This window comes from Rattus rattus, chromosome 2, assembly GCF_011064425.1.
Source record: "Rattus rattus isolate New Zealand chromosome 2, Rrattus_CSIRO_v1, whole genome shotgun sequence".
NCBI lineage: Eukaryota > Metazoa > Chordata > Mammalia > Rodentia > Muridae > Rattus > Rattus rattus.
The window spans coordinates 46372793-46398778 of record NC_046155.1 but is presented as its reverse complement, the minus strand read 5'-3'; the positions used below and the strand labels follow the sequence as shown (position 1 = coordinate 46398778).

General features: G+C 41.3%; 1 protein-coding gene across 3 annotated transcripts in view; it reads left to right on the top strand.

Annotated features, from left to right (window-relative positions):
• Nt5c2 (5'-nucleotidase, cytosolic II) overlaps window positions 1–25986 on the top strand; it is a 179613-nt gene that overhangs the window by 139453 nt on the left and 14174 nt on the right. For all 3 annotated transcript variants that reach the window (XM_032892141.1, XM_032892142.1, XM_032892143.1), the window contains exons 3-5: window positions 4753–4826; window positions 23387–23504; window positions 24481–24576. In XM_032892141.1, coding sequence (XP_032748032.1) covers window positions 4753–4826; window positions 23387–23504; window positions 24481–24576 — 288 coding nt within the window. The remainder of the gene's footprint in view (window positions 1–4752; window positions 4827–23386; window positions 23505–24480; window positions 24577–25986) is intronic.

The following is a 25986-nucleotide window of genomic DNA, read 5'->3' as shown; positions in this document are numbered from 1 at the left end:
ATGTTTATGTTGACTCTGAAACTGTTAGATCCCTATTCTTAAAGCACATTATAGTAATGATTTTAGTTCTTGAAGCTAATATCCGTATCTGAATGGAATTTCTTCAGACTTTTTTTTGCCTTACTGCTGTGGGATAGGATGGTAAATACTGTTAAGTGTTTTTACTGGAATCTGTGCTTAGTTTCTGTGTTCCTGTGTGTCTCCTCGAAGCTCTCTCTCCTGTTAGTCCTCAGATCGCCAGCTCACAGTGCTTATCTGTGGTAACTGTGGATGGTGCTTGGATTTATGGTTCTCTTTATAATTGCATGCCTAGTTTAGTCATGATGTTGTGGGTGATAATTGCATGTTTTAAAGCATGCTTTTAATTTTTACAGATATGTTCATGCTCTTGAACATAGTGGAATTATTTTACTAGTTAATAGTTTAGTAAAAGATCATAGGAAACTGGCATAGGCAGATCTGCAGAAAGGTCTTGGGATTCATGGAAAAATTTGATTTTCCCAAGTATGTAAATTTATTTGATTTGAAATATGTGGGTCAGTGAGCGTGTCTTTCCGTTAATACCTTGTAGTTGACACAACATCTTACACTTTGTTTTAGTTTGTAAACTCAGTGGGGAATGGCCATTAGTTTTAGGCTAAGAGATGAGTATCTGTTGAAGCCTGTCCTGAGACGTGCTAGGTCAGGTTTACATTTTCTCCTGTGCCAAAGGTTTCTCTTTCAGCACATATGTAGTGTATTTGTAAAGCCTAGCATAGACATGCACTCACTGTGTGTGGCTTAGTTCTCTACGGCACAGCCGTTCCTTTGGTTATTATAGCTTTACTTACACAGCAAATTAGATTTTATTTCTGTATTCCTCTTCCTACGTTTCATAGTTAGGGAAAGAAAAGGAAAGCTGAGAATATAGGTGAGGTTTTCACAGAAAGATCCTAACAGAAATGAGGAGGGCATAGGAGTGATGCTCTCTTTCTTAGAAATCTCAGGAGCTGATTCTATGAATTAGAGTACTTGCTTTGAATGAAAAGAAAAAGGATATTTGATGGAAGTTTTTCATAAAAGGTATTATTTCCTAATTAAAATGTTTCATTAATATATTGTGTGTCCACATTTGGGTGCAAATGTGTGTATGTGGGAACTCATGCCACCGCTGGCACTTGGAGAGGTCAAAGCACAACTGAGTGAGTGGGTTCTCCTCTCTGATGGTTCCTCAGACTGAGCTCAGGATGCCGTGCTTAGCACAAGAGCATTTACCCGCTTGGCAGGTCTTATTTTCTGATTTAAGAATGTACAAAGTTTTGTAGCTCTGACTGTTCCCAAAGGATATTCCATAATAATTGTCACAAAGTGAGATGTGTACTGTGGCACACATCCAGTAAACTGTGTTGTTGATTGAGTAGGTAATGTGATTAGTTAAAGTCAAAGATGAGAAATGCAACTTGGTAGATTTTTAGCCACGATTATTTTGACAAAAATAGATTTTCATATTTCTGAAGTATGTTATTCCCAGCATGAGCAAGGATGCCCTGCTCTTGCTGTCTTTTGAAAGTGGGTCTGCTTTGAAAGATTGCCATGACTGTGCAGGTGCAGTCTTTTTTTCTAAACAAGAAAAGAGCTTTGCTTTGAGATGTTCCTTCTACATTAGTGTCTCCTCTGATACTCCAGCTGCATCTAAAACCAGCTAACATCTTTCTTCGATCAAAATTGAAACCACTTTTTAAAAAATTATGCTGTTCTGTACCTCTTTCTTAAGATACATAACATGGAAGAAAAATCTTCCTCATCTCATGCCTGCCTGTATTCCCTGAGGATATTTTAGGCACATCAGCTGTTGAGGCTCTGAACAAGGGTTCATATAGTTGCCCCCTTGCCTGTTGAAAAGCCTCAGCAGTAGTAGTAGCTTTTGGTTTTTAGAGGTAGAAACATTATTTTATGTCTTTCTCCTCTGTTGTTTTCAAACGGATTTATGTAGGTTGAGTTGTCAATCATCAAGTAGGTTTTGCTGTCAGTGAAAAGCAGGCTAACACTCGACAGGCTCACCGTAGTATTTGGGAGCTAAGTGAGTGTGTGTGTGTGTGTGTGTGTGTGTGTGTTTTAATGGTTGTAGCTTTGTGATGGAGTGCTTGATGTGCAAGCTCTGTGTTTGCTTTTCTAGTACCTCAAACTAATAGAAACAAAAGAACTAAAACAGAAAGGTCTGGGTAGGTGCTGGTTTTCTTATAGGTCCTTTTTTCTTTCAACTGACAATATTTTTTCCCCTTACTGTACTTAAGTCAAGATGAAATAATGATTTTCCAAAAAATAAATTTTTAAACAATTATTTATTTACATTCTAGCCATTTACATTCAGGCCCCCATCCCACTGTTCCTTATCCCATTCTTCTTGTCCCCTATCTCCAAGAGGGTGTTCGAATCACCAGGCCTCCTGCTTCCCCAGGGCCTCAGGTCTTTGAAGAGTTAGGTGCATCTTCTCCCACTGAGGCCAGACCAGGCGCAGTCCTATGCTATCTGTGCTGGGGGCCTTGGACTAGCCTGTGTATGCTTCTGATTGGTGGCTCAGTATCTGGGAGCTCCCTAGGGTCTGGGTTAGTTGAGACTGATGTTTTTCCTATCGAGTTACCCTCCACTTCAGCTTCTTCAATCCTTCCCCTAATTCAACCACAGGGGTCCCGGACTTCAGTTCAATGGTTGGGTGTAAGTATCTACATCTGTCTCAGTCAACTGCTGGTAGAGCCTCTCAGAGGACAGCCATACTAGGCTCCTGTCTTCAGTCTCTTCTCCATTTTTGTTCCTGCAGTTCTTTTAGACAGGAACAGTTCTGGGTCAGAAATTTCGACTGTGGGTTAGTAACCCTGAGACAGATTTCTCTATGTAAACTTGGCTGACCCAGAATGACTATGTAGATCAGTGTGGCTTCAAATTCACAGAGAGCTCCTACCTCTGCTGAGTTAAAGGTGTTTGTCACTGCACCTGCTCCTTACATTTTTTTAAGGAAAGTATAAATATTTTATGTAACACTTCTTTCAGAAACTAATAAACTAACAGACTTATGGAGCTAACCTATGTGTGGAAGTAGTTACATCCATGAGATGCAAATGGTTTTCAGAGAAAATAAATGATAGTTTTGCATCTTCAATTGAATTATTTTAAGCGATTCTTTGGAAATGCGTTCTTTAAAACTGTCCATTTTGTTATAATTTGTAACACAAAGGAGTCTGTAAAGAAGTTTTTAAAGTGTGTGTGTGTGTGAGTGAGAGAGAGAGAGAGAGAGAGAGAGAGAGAGAGAGAGAGAGCGAGAGACAGAGACAGAGACACAGACACAGACACAGACACAGACACAGACAGGGTCACTCTGTAGTTGAGGATGACCCTGAACTGCTACCCACCTGCTTCCACCCTGGGGTTATAGGTGTTGGCCACCACGTTTGGTTTTATGCCTGGGATTGAACCAAGGGCATTGTGTATGCTAAGCTCCTCAGACCTTGGAGATTTTTTGTTTTGTTTAATTTTAGACAGGGCTGCACCATATATGGCCCAGCCTGGCTTGAACATGAGGTTGGCCTGCCTCAGCCTGCTCAATGCTCCTTTACACCTGACTTATTTCCCTTATTGTTTATTTGCTTGGGCTTTTGTTTTATTTTGAGACAGGGTCTATTTTTGTTGCTCACGCTAGCCTAGAACTCATGTAGCCAGTCCAGGCTGGCCTGCAGTTTGTGATCTTCCTCCCTTAGACTCCCCACTGCTGGGATTACAGGGACATATGTCATATCCAGTTTTATTTTTTGTTACGTTATCCAGTTTGGCTTTGAATTCCTGGCTTTGAATTTGCTCTTCCTGCCTTAGCTAGTCTCTTGCTTACTTCAGCATGGGCCTACCTTACCACCCGGCCAAGCTGTTAGAAGTCTCCTAAGTGGAAGCAGGCAAATAGCAGAAAAGAAAACTCAGTTGAAAAAAAAAATAGCCTTTCTTTCAGGAAGACATATAAATTGCTAACAGATACAATAAAATATTTAAAATCACAGATTGTCTAGTCTGAAAGGTTCAAATTAATATCACTATTGGATACACAAGTGTGGCATAAATCGTTATATCCACAGTGAAAAATGGCACCAAGTTTCCTAAAGAAATTAAAGTAATATAAGTACCCAAGGAAAATGAGGAAACCCACCGTGTTCATTGCTCTCATCCTTATTCAAAAAAGTCAAGACACAGAAACCACCACAGATGCACCCATAGATGCAGGTCAGCACAACTCTGCTATATATATATCTCAGAGGAGCATTGTTTAGCTGTCAAAGGGAGACTCTACTGTCTGCATCCACTTAGATGAACGTAGGTGACACGGTACTGAGTAAATACATCCAACACAGGAAGTACTGCATAGTATCACTTGCATGCTGCTAACCGCATCGCTATAGAGAGCACACTAGTTGTGGGAGTGAGAGGCATAAGTCCAGTTGTGCAGGAGCCATTTGTCAAGGACCTGTGAGCACAGGTAATGATCTGGTGTACTAGAGAGGCAGAGGAGGAGGGAGGGCGGCAGGGAGACCTAACTGCACGGCATGTTTACGTTGCTTGGTCCCCAGTAGTCACTGTGTGAGTGTAATATCAATTCACCATGTTAAGCACCGTAAATATATACAATAACAGAAAGTCAGTTGGGAAAATAAAGCAAATGACATAGAAAAATTGTAAAATAACTGGATTGCATTTCAGTGTCAGTCATGATACGATTTTTTCTTTCTTTCATAGGGTGTTTGTGAACCGAAGTTTAGCCATGGAAAAAATAAAGTGTTTTGGGTTTGACATGGATTATACCCTGGCTGGTAAGTGATGATTTTTGAATTCTTAAGAACTGCTGATCTTGATACAACATAGTGGGTTTGCAGGCAGTTCAGGAGTCACTTGTCTCTGTAATCATTTATTGGCTGTGAGAAGCTTTTGTCGGATTGTTTTCCCACTGAGATGAGTGAGCACTGAGTTACCTGGATTCTTGAGAATTGGTTCCTGAGCTTGTACAGATAATTAGAAAAAGTCCTTACTTTAAAACTCCTGTCAAAAACCTTTTTACTAAAATTATAGATTAATGAAAATACATTAATGTGTGTATTTTGGCATTTTTTACTCGAATTCTTTTTTGTTTTACAAAAATAGAAAAAAACTTTTTTTTTTTTTTTTTTTTTAAGAGGTGTCACACTGTGCTCCAAGCTGGCCTGGAACTTGCTCATACAGGCTGGCCTGGAACTCATGCAGGCTGGCCTGGAACTCACTCATGCAGGCTGGCCTGGAACTCACTCATGCAGGCTGGCCTGGAACTCACGCAGGCTGGCCTGGAACTCACTCATGCAGGCTGGCCTGGAACTCACTCATGCAGGCTGGCCTGGAACTCACTCATGCAGGCTGGCCTGGAACTCACTCATGCAGGCTGGCCTGGAACTCACTCATGCAGGCTGGCCTGGAGCTCACTCATGCAGGCTGGCCTGGAGCTCACTCATGCAGGCTGGCCTGGAGCTCACTCATGCAGGCTGGCCTGGAACTCACTCATGCAGGCTGGCCTGGAACTCACTCATGCAGGCTGGCCTGGAACTCACTCATGCAGGCTGGCCTGGAACTCACTCATGCAGGCTGGCCTGGAACTCACTCATGCAGGCTGGCCTGGAACTTGCATGGATCTTTTGTATCTGCTCCGCAAGTGCTAGGATTATAGGCATGTGTCACAATACCTAGCTTAAAGATGAGTTTTTGGATTTCTCACTCTGCCAGAAAGTTAATTATTACAAAGTTGTAAATATTTTATTATTTTGGGATTGAGGAAGGATGTAAATGCTTGGATTACAGGCATAAGCCACCACACCCAGCAACATTTTTCTTTTTAACCCCAAACATTTTCATGGTTGTTTTACAGTGGTGCTAGGAGTCAAACCTAGGGCCTTGGTCATGCTAGGCAAATGCTTTACTACTGAGCTATAACCCAGTTTCATAATGTTTTGCTCTTTTCTAAAAGAAGATTTATTTTTAATTATGTGTACATGTATGTGTGGGGGTATGATCTGTGTGTGTGTGTGTGTGTGTGTGTGTGTGTGTGTGTGTGTGTGTGTGTGTGTGAATGCAGGTGACCACCACAAGAGGGCATCAGATTCCCCCAGAGCTGGAGTTAATGGTGTTTGTAAACCTCCTAACTTGAGTGCTGGGAACTGAATTTAGGTCTTCTGAAAGAGCAGTACATACTCTTACTTGTTTAGTCATCCCCCTAGCCCATTAATACTTTACTCATGGACAGAAGGACATGTGTTCATTTTCTATCAAAACAATTGTGTGTATAAAAGGCTTTTTAAAACAAGCGGTATTAGCTTTGCTCGTTATCACAGTCTCCTTAAAAGACCAACATTGTGCTCTTTTTTCCCTTCTGTCTCTGAGATAGAGTTGAAATAGCCAATGTGTCAATCTGTAGTACATCTCTTCAGAACTTAAAACACTGGCAATATTGTCAGGATGTTATGTACCTTAAGAGTTGTAGCTTTGAGTGATTGATGAGCATCTGTACACTGCTGATTAACACACTCAGGTGCAGGTACAATACTTTGGAAAAAAATCTTCTACAAGTTCTTTTTAAAAATTGTCTCTAGCTGAATGTGGCAGTATGAACTTGTAGCCTCAGCAGTTAGGAAGCTGAGGCTGAAGGATTGCTTGTCCACAAGTTTGAGATCATCCTGGACAGGTATAGGGAGGTCCCTCTTTTAAAAAAAAAGTTAAATACACAAAACTTTAAAATGTAAAAGTTACTTTTCTGAGTGGATGTCATGAAAAGTAACTGAGTAACTTTTGACATCGTAAAAACATCGTAAAACACAAAAAGCAAAACAGAAACAAAAAGTCAGATGTTTGAAGTCAGGAGACTTCATTAGAGGAAGATACAGTGATAAAATAAAGAGGAGTGTGTGGGAGAAACATTCTTGGTGTGTCTGTAAGTTTGTACATATTTATTATTTGTTTATTTTTGAGACAGAATGAGTTTTGGTAGCTGGCTTGGCTGGTCTTGAGTTTATTATCTTTCCTCAGCCTTCTCAATGCTGGGATTACATGTGTGCTGGGATTACATGTGTGCTGGGATTACATGTGTGCTGGGATTACATGTGTGCTGGGATTACATGTGTGCTGGGATTACATGTGTGCTGGGATTACATGTGTGCTGGGATTACATGTGTGCTGGGATTACATGTGTGCTGGGATTACATGTGTGCTGGGATTACATGTGTGCTGGCATACTTGGTGTAGTCTGTATGCTTTATGAGTCATTCCCTGGACAGCTCTGACACTTGGCAAATCCCCTCAGCATTACAATTTTTGTTTATGTGTATGGGTCTTTTGCTTGCATGTATGTTTTTATACCACATGAGTGCCTGGTGCCCAGGGAGGCCAGAAGAAGGCATCAGATACCTGGAACTAGAGTTAACACACTGTTATGAGCTGCCATGTGGCCCCTAGGAATCAAACCTGGTGCCTCTGGAAGAGCAGCAAGTGTTCTTAACCCTATAGTCTCTGAACCGTTTGTTTGCTTTTAAGATAAGGTCTTACTGTATGTCCTACAACTTAGTACACTGAGAAGTCACTAGCTTGAATGCAGTTTGTATGCAGTTCAAGCTGGACCTGGACTTGTAATGCCCCTGCCTCTGTTTTTCGAGTGCTGGGATTACAGGTGTGCCACCAAACCTCTCTCAGTTGTAGCTTTGGATAATCTGTTTACTTTGGCTTGTCAGTGTTTCAAAGCAAGGGCTTTTCTTTTCTCATCCTATGTTTAGTATGTTTAGTAAAAGTATTATATGATAGCTGCTAAATAAATACTAACTTTGGATGCATGTATTCTAGTCTGTTAGAATCTTCTTGTCCGATGGTTCTCAACCTATAGGTCACAACCCCTTTGGGGGTTGCATGTCAGATAGCCTGCATATCAGATTTACATTTTGATTTGTAACAGCAGCAAAATTATAGTCATGAAATAGCAACAAAATAATTCTGTGGTTGGGGTTACTACAACCTGAAGAGCTGTGTTAACTGCATCGAGAAGGTTGAGAACCACTGTTCTTTCCAGTCTATTTGAATCCTCAACTTTTGTTCTTTTTTTACAACTGTTCTAATAAGACAGCTCCTTTATGTTACTATATGAATTAGTGAAAATCCAACCACAAACAACAAGAAAGCCCCACCAGTACAGACATTGCTGTGGAGATGGCTTAAGTCAGGACAGTGCAAGCCTGAGGACCTGAGCTTACATCTCCACAAACCCACATAAAAACATTGAACGTAACTGTTGGCTTGTAGTCCAGGCACTGGAGAATAGGAGAAAGGAGGGTCCGTGGGGCTCACTGGTCAGCCAGCCTTGCCGAGAGACTGGGTCGTACAAAGCAAGGTGGAAGGTGCTTCTGCACCATGCTGCTCTTCTCAGAGTCCAGCCTGCATGTGCAGCCTCCCCCCTTCCCAAGCTCCAGGTTGCTGGCAGGTAGATTTTGGAGCCTTGTTTCCATTGCAAATAAGTGTGGCACCCAGTGTAGACCCAAATGTAGGTGTCTAACATCTTTGATGAACCTCAAGGCTAAAGATTTACAGCAAAACACTTCTTCGAGGTGGGACCCAGGATAAAAGTGAAAAGAACAGACCATCTTTGAAATCTATAGCAGGCCAGAAGAATTCAAATGAAAGTCAGTTTGAAGAAAAAGAATTTTCCATGACTTGCCTCTGTCACCGTATCTGAAAAACCATGAAAAGACACAAAGGATCTTGAAGGGTGAATCTCTAAGCAAAGTTTTCTTATTTCAAATTAAAGAGAAGCAAAGAGTGCACAAACATTGGGTCATTTTTCTCCTGTACCAAGTGTAGACTCTGCATAGACTGCGGAAGACTCACCCAGCCATCATGGCAGCTCCTGTAAGTCGTCAGTGTTACCAGATGCCTTATCATAGGGAGACTTCACATTGATGACATTAGGTGCCACACTGAACAAAGTAAGAGTTGCCCACACCCAAGAACTTCTGTAAGAGATGGAGCGGGAGGAGCTGGTGTTGGAATACAAAAGGCAAGAGCAGGATGACTCAGAAATCCTTTTTTAGAAGTTGAAGATGTGAGCCAGTCTTACAGACTGTTTTACCTTCAACTGGCCAGTGTGCCTTTTATAAACTGTCTACCCAGAGACCAGTCCATTTGATAAGATAAACCATTGAGCGAGCATCCCAAGGCAAGCAGGCTAAACTTAAGAGTTCATGTGGGTGACACTAAATACGGCAGATCCCAGTTCAACTCCAGTTGAGGGAAAAGAGAAAGGAGATGTTGTCAGTGTTGCTTAAAGAAATATGAAGATCTTGAAACTAGGAAATGAAAATTCGTACTTGGGATTGGTATTTTTAAAAAACTTTTATGCTTAAATCTTACCTTACTGTTTTAATTGTAGTTTATAACATAATTATAAATACTATATTCTTTAATAGTGCTTCCCTATCCCTGAATAGAATCTCCAGGATCCACCTAAAAAGCCAAGTGTGGGTTCAGTAGCTCCTACTAGTAACTGCAGCTCTTTGGGATTTGGGGTGGAGATAGGGGAACAGGTCTTCTTTGAAGGTCATTGGTTAACCAGCCTAGCCAATAAGTGAGCTTCAGGCTGGAGACATTGCTTCTCCTATAAAGGCACTTGCCAGGTAAGCTAGGGGCCTGAGCTCACTTTCTGGAACCTACACAAAGATGGAAGGAGAGCTGGGCTCCACAAGATTGTGCTCATGCACATACACACATGATCATGCGTGCACACAGACACACACACACACATGTACGTGATAAGTGCCCCCAATAATAGTAAACAAGAAATAGAAATGAAGACACCTAATATCATTCCTCTGACCTCCACATGTGCATCATTCCCACACATGCACACACACACACACACACACACACACACACACACACACACACACACACCCCAAATAGAAGTAAAATTTAAAAATAAATAAGAACAAAGAAAGTGGATGGTTCCTGAGGAATAATACCCAAGGTTAACCTCTGGGCTCCATGCATATGTACACACCCATGACCCGTGCACTGCACACGGTGTACTATGACCTGTATACACATGAACAAACACATAGAGACAGGCAGACAGACCAACTATGGGATTTTTATTGGGATTACCTTATCATAGATGTATTAAGTCTGTTTAATCCATGTATATGTTAAGTCTTTCCATTTACCTAATCTTTATAGTATTTCTAAATGGTTTATGACTTTTAAAACAGACTTTTTTTATGTGTGCCTGGTGCCAGCAGAGCCACAGGAGGATGTCAGGTCCCCTGGAGTTACAGGGAGTTGTGAGCTCTCATGTGCTTCAGGGAACTCTGTAAGAGTGGCCAGCGCTCTTAACCTCTAAGTCGTCTCTCTAGCCCATAGTTGTGACTTTTGATATAATGAAATTTCTTAAGTATTGTAGATCATTTATATTAGTATTATTGATCATTTATATATTTTGTTCTTGATTTGTTTTGTTTTGAGACAGGATCTACTGTATCATCCCTTGCTCATCAATCTAGAACTCTCTATGTAAGCCCAGCTGGCCTTGAACTCAAGGAATCATTTGGCTTTGCCTTCTAAGTGCTGGGAATAAGGGCATGGCCTACCACCCCAGCACAGACCTTACTTCATCTTCTGGTTTTTGTTGGCATTTAGAATAGACTTTTTTATGCGACCTTACCCAATCAATAAACATTTGATTTTCTACTAGTAATTAAAGGAAAAAAAATCAGTTATTAATTTTATCTAAAAGATTAAGTTTGTTATTTTAGTCATGGGCAGCTATAAATAGATTTGTTTCTCATGCTGGAGGCTGAAAAGTCTCTTGAATCTGAACTACACTCACATGTACAAACTCTTCAGAACTCTTAAGGGAATAAGACAACATTTGGGGTTTGAGGTTATTATTATTTATTAAATTTCTTCATAAATATAAACTGACATATTTACTCTTTATATGTTTATAGTTTATAGCTATGTAAATTGAGCTGGGTGGAGTGGCTTGAGCCTTTAAGCCCAGCATGCAGAAGACAGAGGCTGATCCTCTGTGAGCACAACCTGGTCTACACATGAGTTCGAGGATAGTTAGAGCTACAGAGTAAAACCTTGTCTCCAAAAGGAAAAAACAAAGCCTTTGACAATTGTTATTTCTAATTTGGTTCATTTTGGAAACCCTCTTGATTTTTTTAAAGTACCCCGTCCCCAATTCTTAGGCTCTGTGATTTACAGGAAGTTACATTCTCCCCAGACCTGTGTCCCCAGCTTTAATATTTTAGGTTCTGAGCCATTTACATAAGTAGTAAACTTACTGCACCATTAGAACTGATGGATACTGTGGCTCTTGTCCAGTCCCCACCAACTCTGCTGAGAAGTTTGCAGGCAGTCAGGATTTAATACCTGTAAACAAACCATGTGCCTGTACTAGGAGACGCTTGTATGAGCCGTACACCTTTTAACCAGACTAGCTCACTGGGCTAGGTGTCTTCACTCACATTTACAAAGAAGCCAAGTCAAAAGGTAAGATGACTTTTACATGTAATAAAAGGAAGAGGAAATGTCTTTACTTCCCTTTAATTTATGGCCAAGGCTTATAACAAAAGGCAGGTTAACATGGAAAAACGTTATTTTGTTTTCTATGACGTAGGACCTTCTAAGGAAACGAAGAGCCAAAGAAGTGAGAGGCATGTCTGCTTTGATGCTCGGGTTTGTGACAGAGTAGACGTCACGGGGAAACATACTCGGCAAAGCTGTGTTCAGACCCTTCCTGTCCCTCAAAGAGAAGGACAGGCTTTCCTGCCTTCCCACCAGGGAGCTCACCTGTAAAGTCAGGCTTAGGAAACTCTTTAGACAGACGTGCTACAGAGCCTTTACTGGCCTGGTACTTACTGTATTGCCCAGACTAACCTTGAATTCATGGAGTCCTCCTGCTGTATCCTCCTAGTTGTACCACCATACCTGGCTAGCAACTGAGTTTTAAAACTCACAGGTGGAATTTAGGCCTAGATCAGTTTCTATTTTTTTTTTCTTAGATTTATTTGTTTATTTTATATATAAGTACACTGTTGTTGTCTTCAGACACACCAGAAGAGGGCATCGGATCTCATTACAGATGGTTGTGAGCCACCATGTGGTTGCTGGGAATTTGAACTCAGGACCTCTGGAAGAGCAGTCAGTGCTCTTAACCACTGAGCCATCTCTCCAGCCCCCTTTTAATTATTTAGTTATTTATTTTACATATATGAGTGTTTCTTCAGAGGGTATCGGACTCCATTATAGATGGTTGTGAGCCACCATGTGGTTGCTGGGATTTGAACTCAGGACCTCTGGAAGAGCAGTCAGTGCTCTTAACCACTGAGCCATCTCTCCAGCCCAGTTTCTATGTTTTGAAATATGGTCTGAGTTTTCAAGACTAAAATTGTCCAGTAATTTCTAGATATCAATAACAGACCCAAAACAAAACAAAACAAAAACTAACAACAAACAAACCATAAACCTTCCTGTTTTCTGTTTTATTTATTTTGGGGCCCCCAAATGAAAATCTTGCTTAAAACAAAAATTCCTTTTCTTCACCATTTGATTGTAGCTCTTTCTTTGGCATGTTGAGGTGTCATAGTTTGTCTTTTTCCTTTCACTTAGGGGTGTATGTGTATATGTGGTGCTGGGGACTGAACCCAGGATTTGTGCTTGTTACATAGATGTTCTATCCCTTAGCTGTGGCCCTAGCTCATTTTCCCATTTTAATTGAAGTAGAATTACATGACTGCCCTCTTCCATCTGCTCCCAGGTGCCTCCCTCATTTTCAAGTTGATCGCCTCTGTTTTCTTTATTATTGTTACAGGAAGTGTGTACTTACTTATATATGTATGAGTATGCACAAATACATAAGTGTAACCTGCTAACTGATTGCTCTGCATTGGACCACTAAGGCTTTTCTCCTCAGCAGTCACTACTTAGTTGTCTGTGGTTCTTTGTGTAGGATGAGACCCCAAAAACTTGCCCTTGCATGTTAAGATTCCCCACTGACATTGACATTGTCTATGCCACCGTTCTAGAAGAAGCTGACTGCAGACTTCCTGGTGTTCTGCCACTTAAGAGTTTTCTGCCCTCTCCTTAATGTTCCCTGCACTGTAGATGCAGGAGCTGTAATGTAGATGCATCCATCTCATAGGCTTCTCGGGATCCATTGAACTCTACGTTGTATCTGGTTATGGCTTTTCTGCAATGGTTTTTATTTGCTGTAAAGGGGCTTCTTTGATGATTGGTAGTAGGTACACTTACCTCTAGGTATGAGGGTGACATTTAGAATATAGTAAGGAATTGTGCTAGTCTGTCAAGTGGTGGTATTAGATCCTTTCTAATGTCCATGACCTCACTAGCCTTGGGAAGCTGACTAGGTTTTCCATACCAGATATGATTTTCCTCCTGTTGATGGGCTTTAAGCCCAGCTAGACAGGTATTCACTGATAGGTATGACTTATTGTACTTTATAGATACCTAGCCATGCTGGTGTTTGTTTTTCTGGTACCAAGGGGAAAAGAGGTTTTCAGGTCAGATCCAGTTGGAATCATTGAGTCTTGTGTCCTAGATGTTCAGTGTCTTCAGCAATAGGGGCCTACCCTCAACCCCTGAGAGGCGCCAAGGCAGCAGTAGGTGCTGTTGCTTTGAGAATCACTTGGGACTACCCAGACCAACCATTCAAAAGGAGGGTTTTTCCTACCTGGTATTGAGGGTTTTGTTAGTCTATGGATCTTGTGGGGAACACTGTCAGCCCAAATAGTTTAACTTTCTTTAAGACACACACACGCACACGCACACGCACACGCACATGCACATGCATACACACACACACGAACACACACATATTCTTTGAGAATTTTATATACTGAATTTTGGTTATACCCACCCTATAACTTCTCCTAACTCTTCTAGATTTGTTTCCAACATTTACCTCCCTACTTTTTTGGAAAGCTCAGTGAGTTTAATTGTGCTGCCCAATTAATTATTCACAAATATGAAACTATCCACAGTACTGTAGTTGACTTATCAAGGGCTCAATAGCTTCTCAGGTTTGGGACTAGTGAGTCCAACTCCTGTGTGCTAGAGAGTTGACTAGTTAGTTTAACCTAATTTTTAGAAATAATGTTAAAGGAATAAAGTCTTACAATATGGTTTATTTCAAGTATTTTTAAATACTAAGATTAAATTGTGTGTATTTTCTTAGTGAAATCTTGGGGGGCTGGCTGGAGAGATGGCTGCTCTTCCAGAGATCCCAGGTTCAATTTCCAGTACCTACATGGTAGCTCAAAACTGTCTGTAACTCCAGTTCCAAGTGGTTCAACACCCTTACAAAGATATACATTCAGGCAAAACGTCAATGCACATGAAATAAAAATAAATAAAATGATTAAAAAAAATCTTAGGGATTAGTTAGTGTGTTGCTGAGAAGAGACACCATGACCTAGGCAGTTCTTAGGAAAGCAAGTATTCTGTTGAGTGCTTGCTACAGTTTCAGTCCATACAGGCAGGCGCTGGAGCAGGAGCTTAGAGGTACACCTGTGAGTCTGGGCCTCTCTTGGGCTTTTGAAATTTAAGAGCCCACCCCCAGTGACACAATTCCTCCATCAAGGCCACACCTCCTAATCCTTTCCAATAGTGCCAGGCTGGAGGCCAATCATCCATACTGAGCCTGTGGAGCTTTTCTCATTCAACTACAGCTGGAAACTACAGCTGAGCTTCTGACCCTGTCTGTTTCTATGCTGTGTCATTAAGGTACTATAGGTGAGATCCAATTGTCTCAGACCTAAGTACGCTAAAATACTTCCCTTTTAACACAGAGAAGCATCAGAATGAAGCTATTAAAGAGTACCTGGGAAGAAATTAAGAAAAACTGTCTCGCAGCTAGCTGAAGCATCTCGAGACCTCTGGTCATTGGCCTCTGATAAGTACACAGTGGATGCATTCTGGTTTCATTTTATTGTCACTGGAATGGACTCAACTTTCTTGACATTTAAATGAACTTTTTTTTTTGTGGCTTGTTTACTTGGTTTAGAGTTTCTGTCAACAATTGTATAATCCTCACCAAACTCACTGCAGGAGAGGCATTTCAAGTGAGGAGAAAAACAATCTAAAGGAGAATTATACAGTATTGTCATGCTGCCCTACAGCTATCTCAGGTCACAGTACTTTTCTCCCCTTTGTGGTGCTAAGACATAAAACTTGGTACTTCTAACCTTTGTTGTTGTAGGAGACAACAACAGGGTCAGTACCAGACGCTAGCCTCACATTCCTTATATGGCTAAGGACAGATGACCTTTCAATCTCTGTGAACCCCCATGGGCCCAGGTTATTAGGCACTTTAGATCTTATGGTGTTCTTAACCCCTCCGGCTCCTTTAGTCTTCCCTCCACCAACTCTTTCATAAGACTCCCTGAGCTCTATCTACCTAATGGTTGTTTGTGGTTCTCTGCATCTGTTTCCATCGGCTGCCAAATGCAGCCTCTTAGAAGACAGTTAGGCTAGGCTCCTGTCTACAGGCATGACAGAGTAGCATTAGTAGTGTCAGGGGTTGGCTCTTCCATGGGGTAGGTCTCAGGTTGGGCCGGTCATTGGTTGGCCATTCCCTCAATCACTGTTCTATCTTTATCCCTGAACATCTTGTAGGCAGGACAAATTTTGAGTCAAAAGTTTTATGTAGGTTGGTGCCCCACTCCCTCCACTGGAAGTCCTGCCTAGCTCTAGGAGTTAGCCACTTCAGGCTTCATATCCTCTTCTCCCAGGAGTCTCAGCTAGGGTCACCCCAGATCCTCCCAGGAGCTCCCCTTTCCCAGGTCTCTTTCTTGTCCCAGAAATGCCCTCCAACAAATTTCCCTTCTCTTTCCCAGCCCTCTCACCCCCATCCCCTGCTCTCCCTATATCTGACCCCTACCTTCATTCCCTTCCCCACTCCCTCTCCTATCCTATTCTCTCTCTCCTTTTACTTCTGATGTCTATTTTATTTGCCCTTCTGAGTGGGATTCACACATCCTCCCTTGGGCACTCCTTATTACCCAGTTTCTTTGGGTCTGTGGATGGCTGTAGCACGGTTGTCCTGCACTTTATGGCTAACATCCGCTTCTAAGTGAGTACATACCATGTGTATCTTTCTGGGTCTGGGTCACCTCACTCAGAGATTTTCTAGTTCCATCCATTTGCCCACAGATTTCATGATGTCCTTGATTTAATAGCTGAGCAGCATTCCTTTGTGTAAATGGAACACTTTTTTTTTTTTAAAATCCGTTCTTTGCTTGAGAGACATCTGGGTTGTTTTAGTTTCTGGCTCTTACGAATAAAGCTTCCAGAGTTGCGCCACAGTGTCCTTGTGGTACGATGGGGAGTTGTATAGCTGGGTCTTTAGGTAGAACTATTCCCAGTTTTCTGAGAAACTACCAAACTGATTTCCAGAGTGGTTGTACAAGTTGGCACTCCCACCACATCCTCACTAGCATGAGTTTTTTATTTTAGCTATTCCGACAGGTAGGTATAAGGTGGAATCTCAGAGGTGTTTGGATTGCATTTCCCTGATTCCTTAGGATGTTGAACATTTCTTTAAGAGCTTCTTAGCCATTGAGATTCCTCTGTTGAGAATTCTGTTTAGCTCTGTACCCCCTTTTTAAATTGGATTACTTGGGTTGTTGGCAATTCGTTTCCTGTGTTCTTTATTAAACATTCTTTTAAACTCCCATTTATATTTGTTTGCTTGCCTGTGTATTTATTATAGTTTGACTGTGTATCCCTACCTGGCCTGTATGTACTACACTTGGCTGGCTTTGAACTCAAGACAGTTCTGCTTTAGCTTCTCAAGTGCTAGGAAACATGCATGTGGTATCATGTCTGCCTTAATACTTTTTAAAAACCATCTATACACATGGCTGAGTGAATGTAAGCTTCTTGTCTGTGGGTAACAGGAGAACGGTAAGAGGTGTTGGAGAGTTTCTGGTGATACAGGTGCTGGGACCTCAACTTAGATCTCTCTGGATGAGCAGGAGGTACTCTTAACTACCGGGTCACTTTCCCAGCTCTCTGGCTTGGTACTTTTAAACAAATTAGTTTCTTAGTTAACATTTAATTGTGTTTTTCAAGAATGGAAATATTGGCAGTGTTTTAAGGCTCACTTACTTCCTTTACTTACTCACATATTTAGTAACTTGGAGGATTTTAAAATATTACTAAATGTGTCCCATGGGATCTAGCATCCTTATTTTTATGCAAATTAAAATTGAAATAGCTTAAAGAAAATTCCAACCTTTTAGATCATTTGTAATCTCTTGGATTAGAGCTGAGTTGGTGCCTGTGCCTGTGCCTGTGCCTGTGCCTGTGCTGGGTCACAGTTTGGGGCTGTTCTGTATAGAAGAGAAAGTCCTGATAACTGTTGGTGTGGAACTAGGAAGATTTTATTAGTATTTACTCTTTCAAAAATGTTCATTAGTGTGTTTTTAGTTATAATTACAGAGGACTAATGCCACATAGACTAATAACTAAATACAGGGGACATTGATATTGGTTCCATGTACAGCCTAAAGGCTGGCGACTTCTGGGTGGGTTGACGGTGTGACTGCATTTCATACTGTCTGGTAGTGGTGGTTTCTCCTAGTTGCAATGTCTTTAGTATTTTTAGATACTACAGTTGATCATTTTTGCTATTCCTATAATTACCATCTTCCTTTTACATAAAAGAACAAAACAAAAAGCCACAACCTAGGATTTAAAGGAATCTCTCCTATAAAGTATCCCCATAATGTATTTCTTAAAAGTATCCATATGTTTAAAGAATAAACATGTATATTCAACTCAGTTATTTTGAGGTATTTGTTTTAACTATGAAATCTAGTATTATAATTCTGCTTACTCAGAAAAAATGTCCACTGACAAAATGAAAAGTTTATTAATTTCCTTTTATTACAGATGTAAACATTGCATTAGACTTTTAGCAGCATACAGTTGATATGGTGCATATAAGGCTGACAGGTATTGAAAGGTAGAAGGTTGGTATAGGGAGATTCAGCATCAGTAGATACTTGAAAGCAAAATGGGGTTGCTTTGCTTTTCGTTTTCTTGTAAAATCAGTCTTAAGAGCTGTAGTCCGATTTAAGCCCCGTTTAAGTCCGTTTCTATAGCAGCGCCCTGAAAGTACTAAAGCAGACAGATTCAGCTTCCTCTTACTCTGTTGGCCTAAAATTTTATTATCAGACTTGGCTTGTATTGCTAACCTAGGGTGCTAGAAAAAGAAATAAGACACAATACTTAGACTTATTTGCAATGCTCATATCTTGTTAAAGCCAATTAGAGCTAATTTTAGTGATGGTTGGAGGCTTCTAGACTGGAGTGCACTGTAACTCCTGTAAATACCGTTTCCAAATGTTGTCTCTCCCTTCCAGCTCATCACAACAGTTTTAAAACCAGCTTTTGTTTTTGTTTTGTTTTGTTTTGTTGCTTTGTTTTGTTTTTAACAGGAAAGCCAGTGTAACTCCTTCAAGACTGGAGTGGCACACACTACCTGCATCTGCCTCATGTGAGTTCTCGTTTTGGGCAGCAGTACTCTGCTGGGCTGGAACCTCTGTAGAGGTTTGCCCTTTATTTTTCTAAAGTCTGTAAGCTCCTCACACAGTGTCTTGGGGACAATGGTAAAAGATGCATAAGTACTCCAGACTCAGGCAGAAGCTCTCGTTAGTTCAAAGGAGCGTCCTCTGCTAACGTCAGCTCTGTCTTGGCTGAGCGAACAGCTTCCACAGAGCAGAGCCCTCAGCTTCATCCCCACAGCGTGCAGTTATTTTTGAAGAGCTGTTTTTCCTTGCAGATTATTGAGTAAAGAATATCTTTAAAAGCGCTCTGTAGCTTCAACTTTCAAAGCTTTGGCTGTTCTCTTTATAGTCTTGTTACGTAACCTGAGAACACTGTGTGCTGTCCTAGTGCCTAAAGCAGGGTGGTGTTTTGTTTTGTTTTGTTTTTTCCTATTTCTTTTAGACTTTAGCCCTTAAAACAATTTCTTCCTTTGTCTTTGGATTTTGGGTAAATTGGGCTAGGCACAGAATCTCCTCGAGAATAAGTAAGCAGTTCATGTGAGATTGCCGAACTCAGGGACTGTTGTCCAGTGTTAGAATCCTGGGAAATTGGTTGTGAGAGCGATGCTAGAAGCTTTGGATTATTCACTTTCCAGTTTTGTGAGAAAAACTCGGCTGTGGGAAAGCATGGAGTTCTGCAGCCTGAGGGGTTAGAGGCTGGTCCTGGCAGATGTCTGTGGCTAGTTTAAAGGACCCGGCTGATTGAGGGGGGAAAAGATGAAGTTTGGTTTTTTATTTTTTAACCTTTTTTTTTTTTTTTCCTGAGACAGGATCACATTAAGTAGCTCTGTGTGTCCCTCCTGAAGCTCATTGTGTAGGGCTGCCCCTTGAACTCGAGGAGGTGTGCCTGCCTCTGCCCTGAGTGCTTTTACCTTTATCTTTGGAGGAGGGTAACACTGCATAAGCTTCATGACATTTTGCAACCAGGTCAGGATTAACGTGTTTTTCTCACAGGGCTTTTAGAAGAACCATGTAAGCCCTGTTTGTGAACCACAGCTCCTTCAGCTGTGGCTGTACTGTGATGGAGTCTACAGATGACTTAGTGACCTGGGAGTGTGTGCTGCTGAAACCGTTATCCGGAGGCTTATGTGGACATGTCAGTAGCTTGTCCGTCTTGCTGATTAATATAGAGCTCCGTGAAACAGATAGGGCTGTTAAAGAAGAACTTGGACTCTGTTATAAATCCATTCCCACCCAAGACTAGGGCAGTCTATTCTGGCCCAGTTGGAAGAAATTCGAAGAATGTAATGTGCTTCAGCATTCAGGCCTCAGCTCTGATGGCCCGAATAATCTACAAGTTCATAGCAACCTTCCAGACCCCAGCACAAAGCCTTCTGGCTCAGACTCAGGTACACTTGAATCCAGCTCAGGCCAGAGATTGCAGAGGACTCCTTACATTTCTGGGAAGTACCATGAACTGACTTAGAGGAAGGAGACTTGGTGTTTCTACGGTGAATTTATAGAAAGTCACCATAATTAAATATTTGAGAGCTTTTGCCCTCTGAGCACAGTGTAAATGTGGTGTTTTGGTTTTACTGTTGTTTGTTTGGGATTTAGAATTATTTTTCTATATTTTTTCACTAGTGAGATTGTGTTTCCTAGATACACCAGGAAGCTACACCATAAACAATATGTCTGCCTAAGACCTGAGCACTAACAGTGTCCTTACATGCTGGCATAGCCGTGGGACACCTCACAGTCTACGTTAGTTAGAGCTGTAGGTGACTAGTGACTATTGATAGAGAACAATTACCCACACCCAGGCATAGCCCCTAGTTGATGACTTAATACAAAGGAGTCAGCCTTGAAATTGTAGTCAGACTGAGTGGACTCAGTAGGTTGCATTTATATATTTATGCATATATATGCATTTGTGTACATATATGCAGCAACAAGAAGAGGAGGCTATTAATTTTAGAGGGAATAAGGAAAATCATGGGAGGGTAGAGGGAGGACAGGAAATGAACTTATGTAATTATATTTTAATTTAAATTTTTGTTTTTTTTTTTTTAAAGATTTATTTTATTTATGTGAGTACACTGTAGCTGTCTTCAGACACACCAGAAGAGGGCATCAGATCTCATTACAGGTGGTTGTGAGCTACCATGTGGTTGCTGGGAATTGAACTCAGGACCTCTGGAAGAGCAATCGGTGCTCTTAACCTCTGAGCCATTTCTCCAGCTCTTAAAAAATTTCTTTCTTTCTTCCTTTCTTTCTTTTTCTTTTCTTTCTTTCTTTCTATCTTTTTTTTTTTTTTTTTTTTTTTTGGAGCTGAGGACCGAACCCAGGGCCCTGTGCTTTCTAGGCAAGCGCTCTACCACTGAGCTAAATCCCCAACCCCTAAAAATTTTAATAAGAAAAAGAATGCTAAATTAATTTGACCTTCAGTTCAGATTGTCTCATGGCCATAATATTCAATGACCAATTCATCATAACTCATTAACCACAGAAAAGTAGCCATTTAGGCATGAGTTTGAGAGTGGTAGGGGAATAAGGTCTAGTCTGTTTGTTTTTAAAGATCTGTTTATTGTAAACAGTATAAATGTGATGTTTTGGTTTTACTGTTGTTTGTTTGGGATTTACAATTACTTTTCTATATTTTTTCACTAGTGAGATTGTGTTTCCTAGATAGCCGTGGTGTATACAGTGTTCTGCCTGCATGTATGCCTGCACACCAGAAGAGGGCACCAGATCTCATAGACGGTTGTGAGCTGCCACGTGGGTGCTGGGAATTGAACTCAGGCTCCCTGGAAGAGCAGCTAGTGCTCTTAACCTCAGAACCATCTCTCCAGATCCAGGTCTAATTCTTTATCTTTATTTTGAGGACATTCAGCAAATTATTCTTCTTGAAATATTAATAATTGACAAATATTTCACATGAGCCAGATCCTAGAAGAAGAAAAAGGCAGCTGTACTGGATTTTTTTTTCTTGAGTACTTTTGAATTAAGTAGGATTTTGATCAGTATGGGGAAGTTTGGGTTTTTAGAAATTTTGTCAAAAGGGGCTTTACAATTGCCATGACATCATGGCTGGGGAAAGTAGGTGAAGAATGCTAGCTTTCGTTTTTGCTTTTCAGTGTAAATCAGTCTTAACTGGGGTACCATGCCGTAGTGGTCACCAGCTCTTCCTCTGGTGACACATGCGAGCATTCAACATTGCCTTCCCTTTGCCTCAGGCACAGCACACAGACTTGGAATTGTACACTGAAGCTTGACTACGCTTCAGGGCTTATTTTTTGTTTTGAGGGAGCACAGCATAGATAGAGGCTGAAGTAGAAGTTATGGGAGGAAAGAAGTCTAGCTGCTTTTGAAAATATCCAGAGTTGCTGGACATGGTGGCATACTTCTTTAATCCCAGTACTCAAGAGGGATTGGCAGGCGCTCTCCTTGAGTTCAAGGCCAGTCTTGTCTTCAGAGTGAGTTCCAGGACAGCTAGGGCTACATAGAGAGTTAACGTTAGGAAAGAAAAGCAGCTGGAGGAAGGGTTCCTGGGGAGTTTGGGGTTAGGGGCAGGGTGTGCCAGCCAAGGGGACTCCTAACAGGTAGGGACTCCAGGAGAGTGGCACCAGACTCTACTTTGACATGTTAATAGGCACAGTGTAGCTAGCAGTTTGTCCTGGATTTGAGACCTAACTGTACCAGTTTCCATAGGTAAACAAATGGCAAAGTCCAGTGTGATTCTGGGCTAAGGATGTTAAGAGGAGAGGGAAGAGTTACAGTGGTGTGACGAGAGTTGAGACCAGGTTCATAAGACTGAAAATTGGGTGGATATCTTTGTCTTAGTTGGTGTTTAGGAATAACAGGTTTTTGAAATTGTATTGGTTTTTGTAATGGTACGTAACCTGCTCCTGTAAACAAGGCAGGTTGCTAACCTAAATATACCAATTGGAAGAAGTATATTTGAAGGAGTGACATTTTATTGTTGAGCTCAGTGAAATACTCAAACTCTTTCATTGTGTAAAGTTTTAGACATAGTAAAGAGAAACCTCGCAGCCTTAAACCTGTGTCATTTAACTCTTAGTAAACAGTGCGTTTATGAAGCATATTAGGAGAAATAAGTAGTTTTACCCACACAATTTGCATGTATTTACCTGCTGTGACCGTAGTGATGACCTTGTCTGATGAGCCAAATTTTAATGTCTAATTCCTGGTTTGCAAAAGGGATTTTTGTCATTGTCTTAGATGTGTTTTCTTATGGTTCGTTTGAAGCGATACTTGTCAAGAATGGTGTTGCAGGTCGTAGAAGTGTTAGGCATAGCAGCTGTTTGGGCTGATAAGATGCATTTGACAGGCAAAACATTGACAGGGAGACCAGATAAACTGGTTAGACTACAGAGCAACTACCAGAAAAAGCTGAAAGTAAAAGACAAGGGAAAGCTTGTTCTGAATATCGCTGCGTCAGTTACAGTTAGGCCCCTACAAATGCACACCTCTCTGCCCTAGTTTGCTATTTATTGTCTCACAGTTAATACCATAGCTGTGCAGATTAGACTTTCCCCCAGCACTAAGGTGTGGGAGTCAAAGAGTAGATACAGGAAAAGTGTTAACAGGCTAAAACTGTTCAGACAGAACCTGTTTCTGCTAATGGCAGAATTTCTTTAGTTACCAGCTATAATACAAAATACAAAAGTTTGAGGGAAAAGAAGAAAGGAGGAATTGGGGAAAAGTAGAGTCTCATTCATTTGGCCTCTCTTCTCGTGGGCTGTTCTTCCTGCTAACTAATGAGCCTCCTCTTTGTGCAGTGTACAAGTCTCCGGAATATGAATCCCTTGGCTTTGAGCTTACTGTGGAGAGATTAGTGTCCATCGGCTATCCTCAGGAGCTGCTCAACTTTGCATATGATTCGACATTCCCTACCAGGTAAAATTTCAAGATATTTTTGGATTAAAACCACTTCCCCTGTCCTAAAATTATGAATTCCAAACTTATCCCTGTCCTGCAACAATAAATGCTAGTGTTGACTTTAAATTAGTAGAGCTCTCCATCCTTAGCCATTCGCCACATTTCTCTTCTGTTCCCTTCCCACTCTGCCCGCCTTCTCCTCCCTCCCCTCCCATCCTCCTCCTGCTTCTCTCAACAGTATATGTATCCCAGGCTGGACTTGAGCTTGTTCCTGCTTCAGACCCCCAAGTGCTTAGTGTGCAGCTCTCTGTGCTCTTGAGTAGAACAGGAAGACTCACTGGTGGCAGGAAAGGGGTTGTTAGGGCCGAAGTCATGGTGAGCACAGGTGTCCTGTTTGCCCCCTTACTTCTGGGCAGGTATATGTTCTGCTAATACAGTTAGCTTGGTGGGATAACCTTGGCACTTTGTGTTTCTGGGTTTAATAGAGAAGAGTTAAGATTATGAAGGACATTTGTTTGAAATATTGTCACATTTGCTACACTTGTAACATTGGATACTGGGTAATATAAGCAGTTCAGTGTCTGAAGAAATTTACAGGCTATTGTAGAAAGATGGCAGCTTCCTCACGAGGAAGGGAGTTTATGCTTGTTTGATGGAGCCACTACCCCAAAACAGCACACACGACATGAATGTTGTTAGTTGCATTCACAGTCCTCCCTTCCCACCTTCCAGCTCCTCTACAGTCCTCCCTTCCCACCTTCCAGCTCCTCCACAAGAGCTGGGATGGTCCCTGGGGATTAAAACACAGTACACAGGGCACGCCTCCAGTCCAACGATTTACCTTTTAAAGCGCATGTACTTAGTGTATCCAGTTATGTTGTGTGGGGAATATAACTGAGGTGCTACAGAGCTCGAGTTAGGTGAAGCTCTGGCTCATAACTGAGCGCACATGACTGCTGCATGACTGCACTGTCACTGTCTCCCTTTCCTGTAGAGGACTTGTCTTTGACACACTCTATGGAAATCTCTTGAAAGTTGATGCCTATGGAAACCTCTTGGTTTGTGCACATGGATTTAACTTCATAAGAGGGTGAGTATAAAGAACCCTTAGCCTCTTGAGAGAGGAGGTGGGGGTGGGGGAAATGCCCATGCCCTAGAAATGGTCCATTTGATTTTAATTCTGTTTATTATTATTATTATGTGTATGTTTGTGGAGGGTGCACGTGTGCCACAGTGTGTATGAGGAGGTCAGAGAACAGCTTTTGAAATTGTTTTTTCTTTTTTTTTCTTTTCATTGTGGCTTCCTTCCAGGGATTGAATTTAGTCATCAGGTTTGCAAAATGAGTTCCTACAGCAGCCCTTGCTGCCTTGTTTTTTTGAGACAGAGTCACAGGGGGTGCGGGCAAGTTGGCTAGGCTAGATGGTCAGTGAGCCTGAGAATTTAGCAGTCTCTGCCTCCCCAGAGCTGGGATTGCAGGTGCTTGCCTGTGTACCCTCTGTTTAATGCCTGGTTCTCAGACTTGCCTCAGGTCCTTATGCTTATGGGTAAAGCAAGCACCGTACCAGCTTCACCGTCTCCGTAGCCCCTCTGATATTTGGGTAAATGACATGAAATTGTCTGCACAGGCGAGATACGCTTACCTCTTCCTTTTAGCATTGAGTCATCCCTTTACGTAAGCAGAGTTAAGGTATTAGTCATTATATTTTGTTTGTCTTCTAATTATACAGTACCCAAAAAGATAATTTTGAAGCTTGCTAAAAAAATCACACTTTAGATGTAGTTTTAGACTTAAGTTCTAAGATGTTTGTTTACTTGTTTGTTTTCCCTGAGACAGTTTCTCTGTGCATCACTGGTGGTTCTGTAACTCACTTTGTAGACCAGGCTGGCTTTGAATTCACCGAGGAGGCTTCTGCCTCCTAAGTGGTGTGTGCCACCACTACCCAGTTTCCTTTTCCTTTTTTTTTTTTTTTTTAATTTTTATTTATTTTTTTTATTTAAAGATTTATTTATTATATATAATTACACTGTAGCTGTCTTCAGACACCAGAAGAGGGCATTGGATCTCTTTACAGATGGTTGTGAGGCACCATGTAGTTGCTGGGAATTGAACTCAGGACCTCTGGAAGAGCAGTCAGTGCTCTTAACCGCTGAGCCATCTCTCCAGCCCTTACTTTACCTTTTTAACACAGAAGAGATACACAGCAAAACTGAAAACTTTTGACCTATATAGCAATTTACATGGCTGAGATTTTATTAACTAGTACATTTTAATCTTTGAGTAACTATTTTCAGACATTTGTATAATGACAGCATCTTAAAATGCTGAGTTAAAAGTACAAGGTACTCTAAACACAAGGTAGTGCAGGGCACAGTAATGCCTGCCTGGAGGACCAAACCACTCTGAAACTAAGATAGGAGGGTTTTTGAATTCAGGAGTTCGATGCCAGTACCTGAGTGATACAATGAGAGCCACCTCAGAAATCAGAAATGATGGGGAGA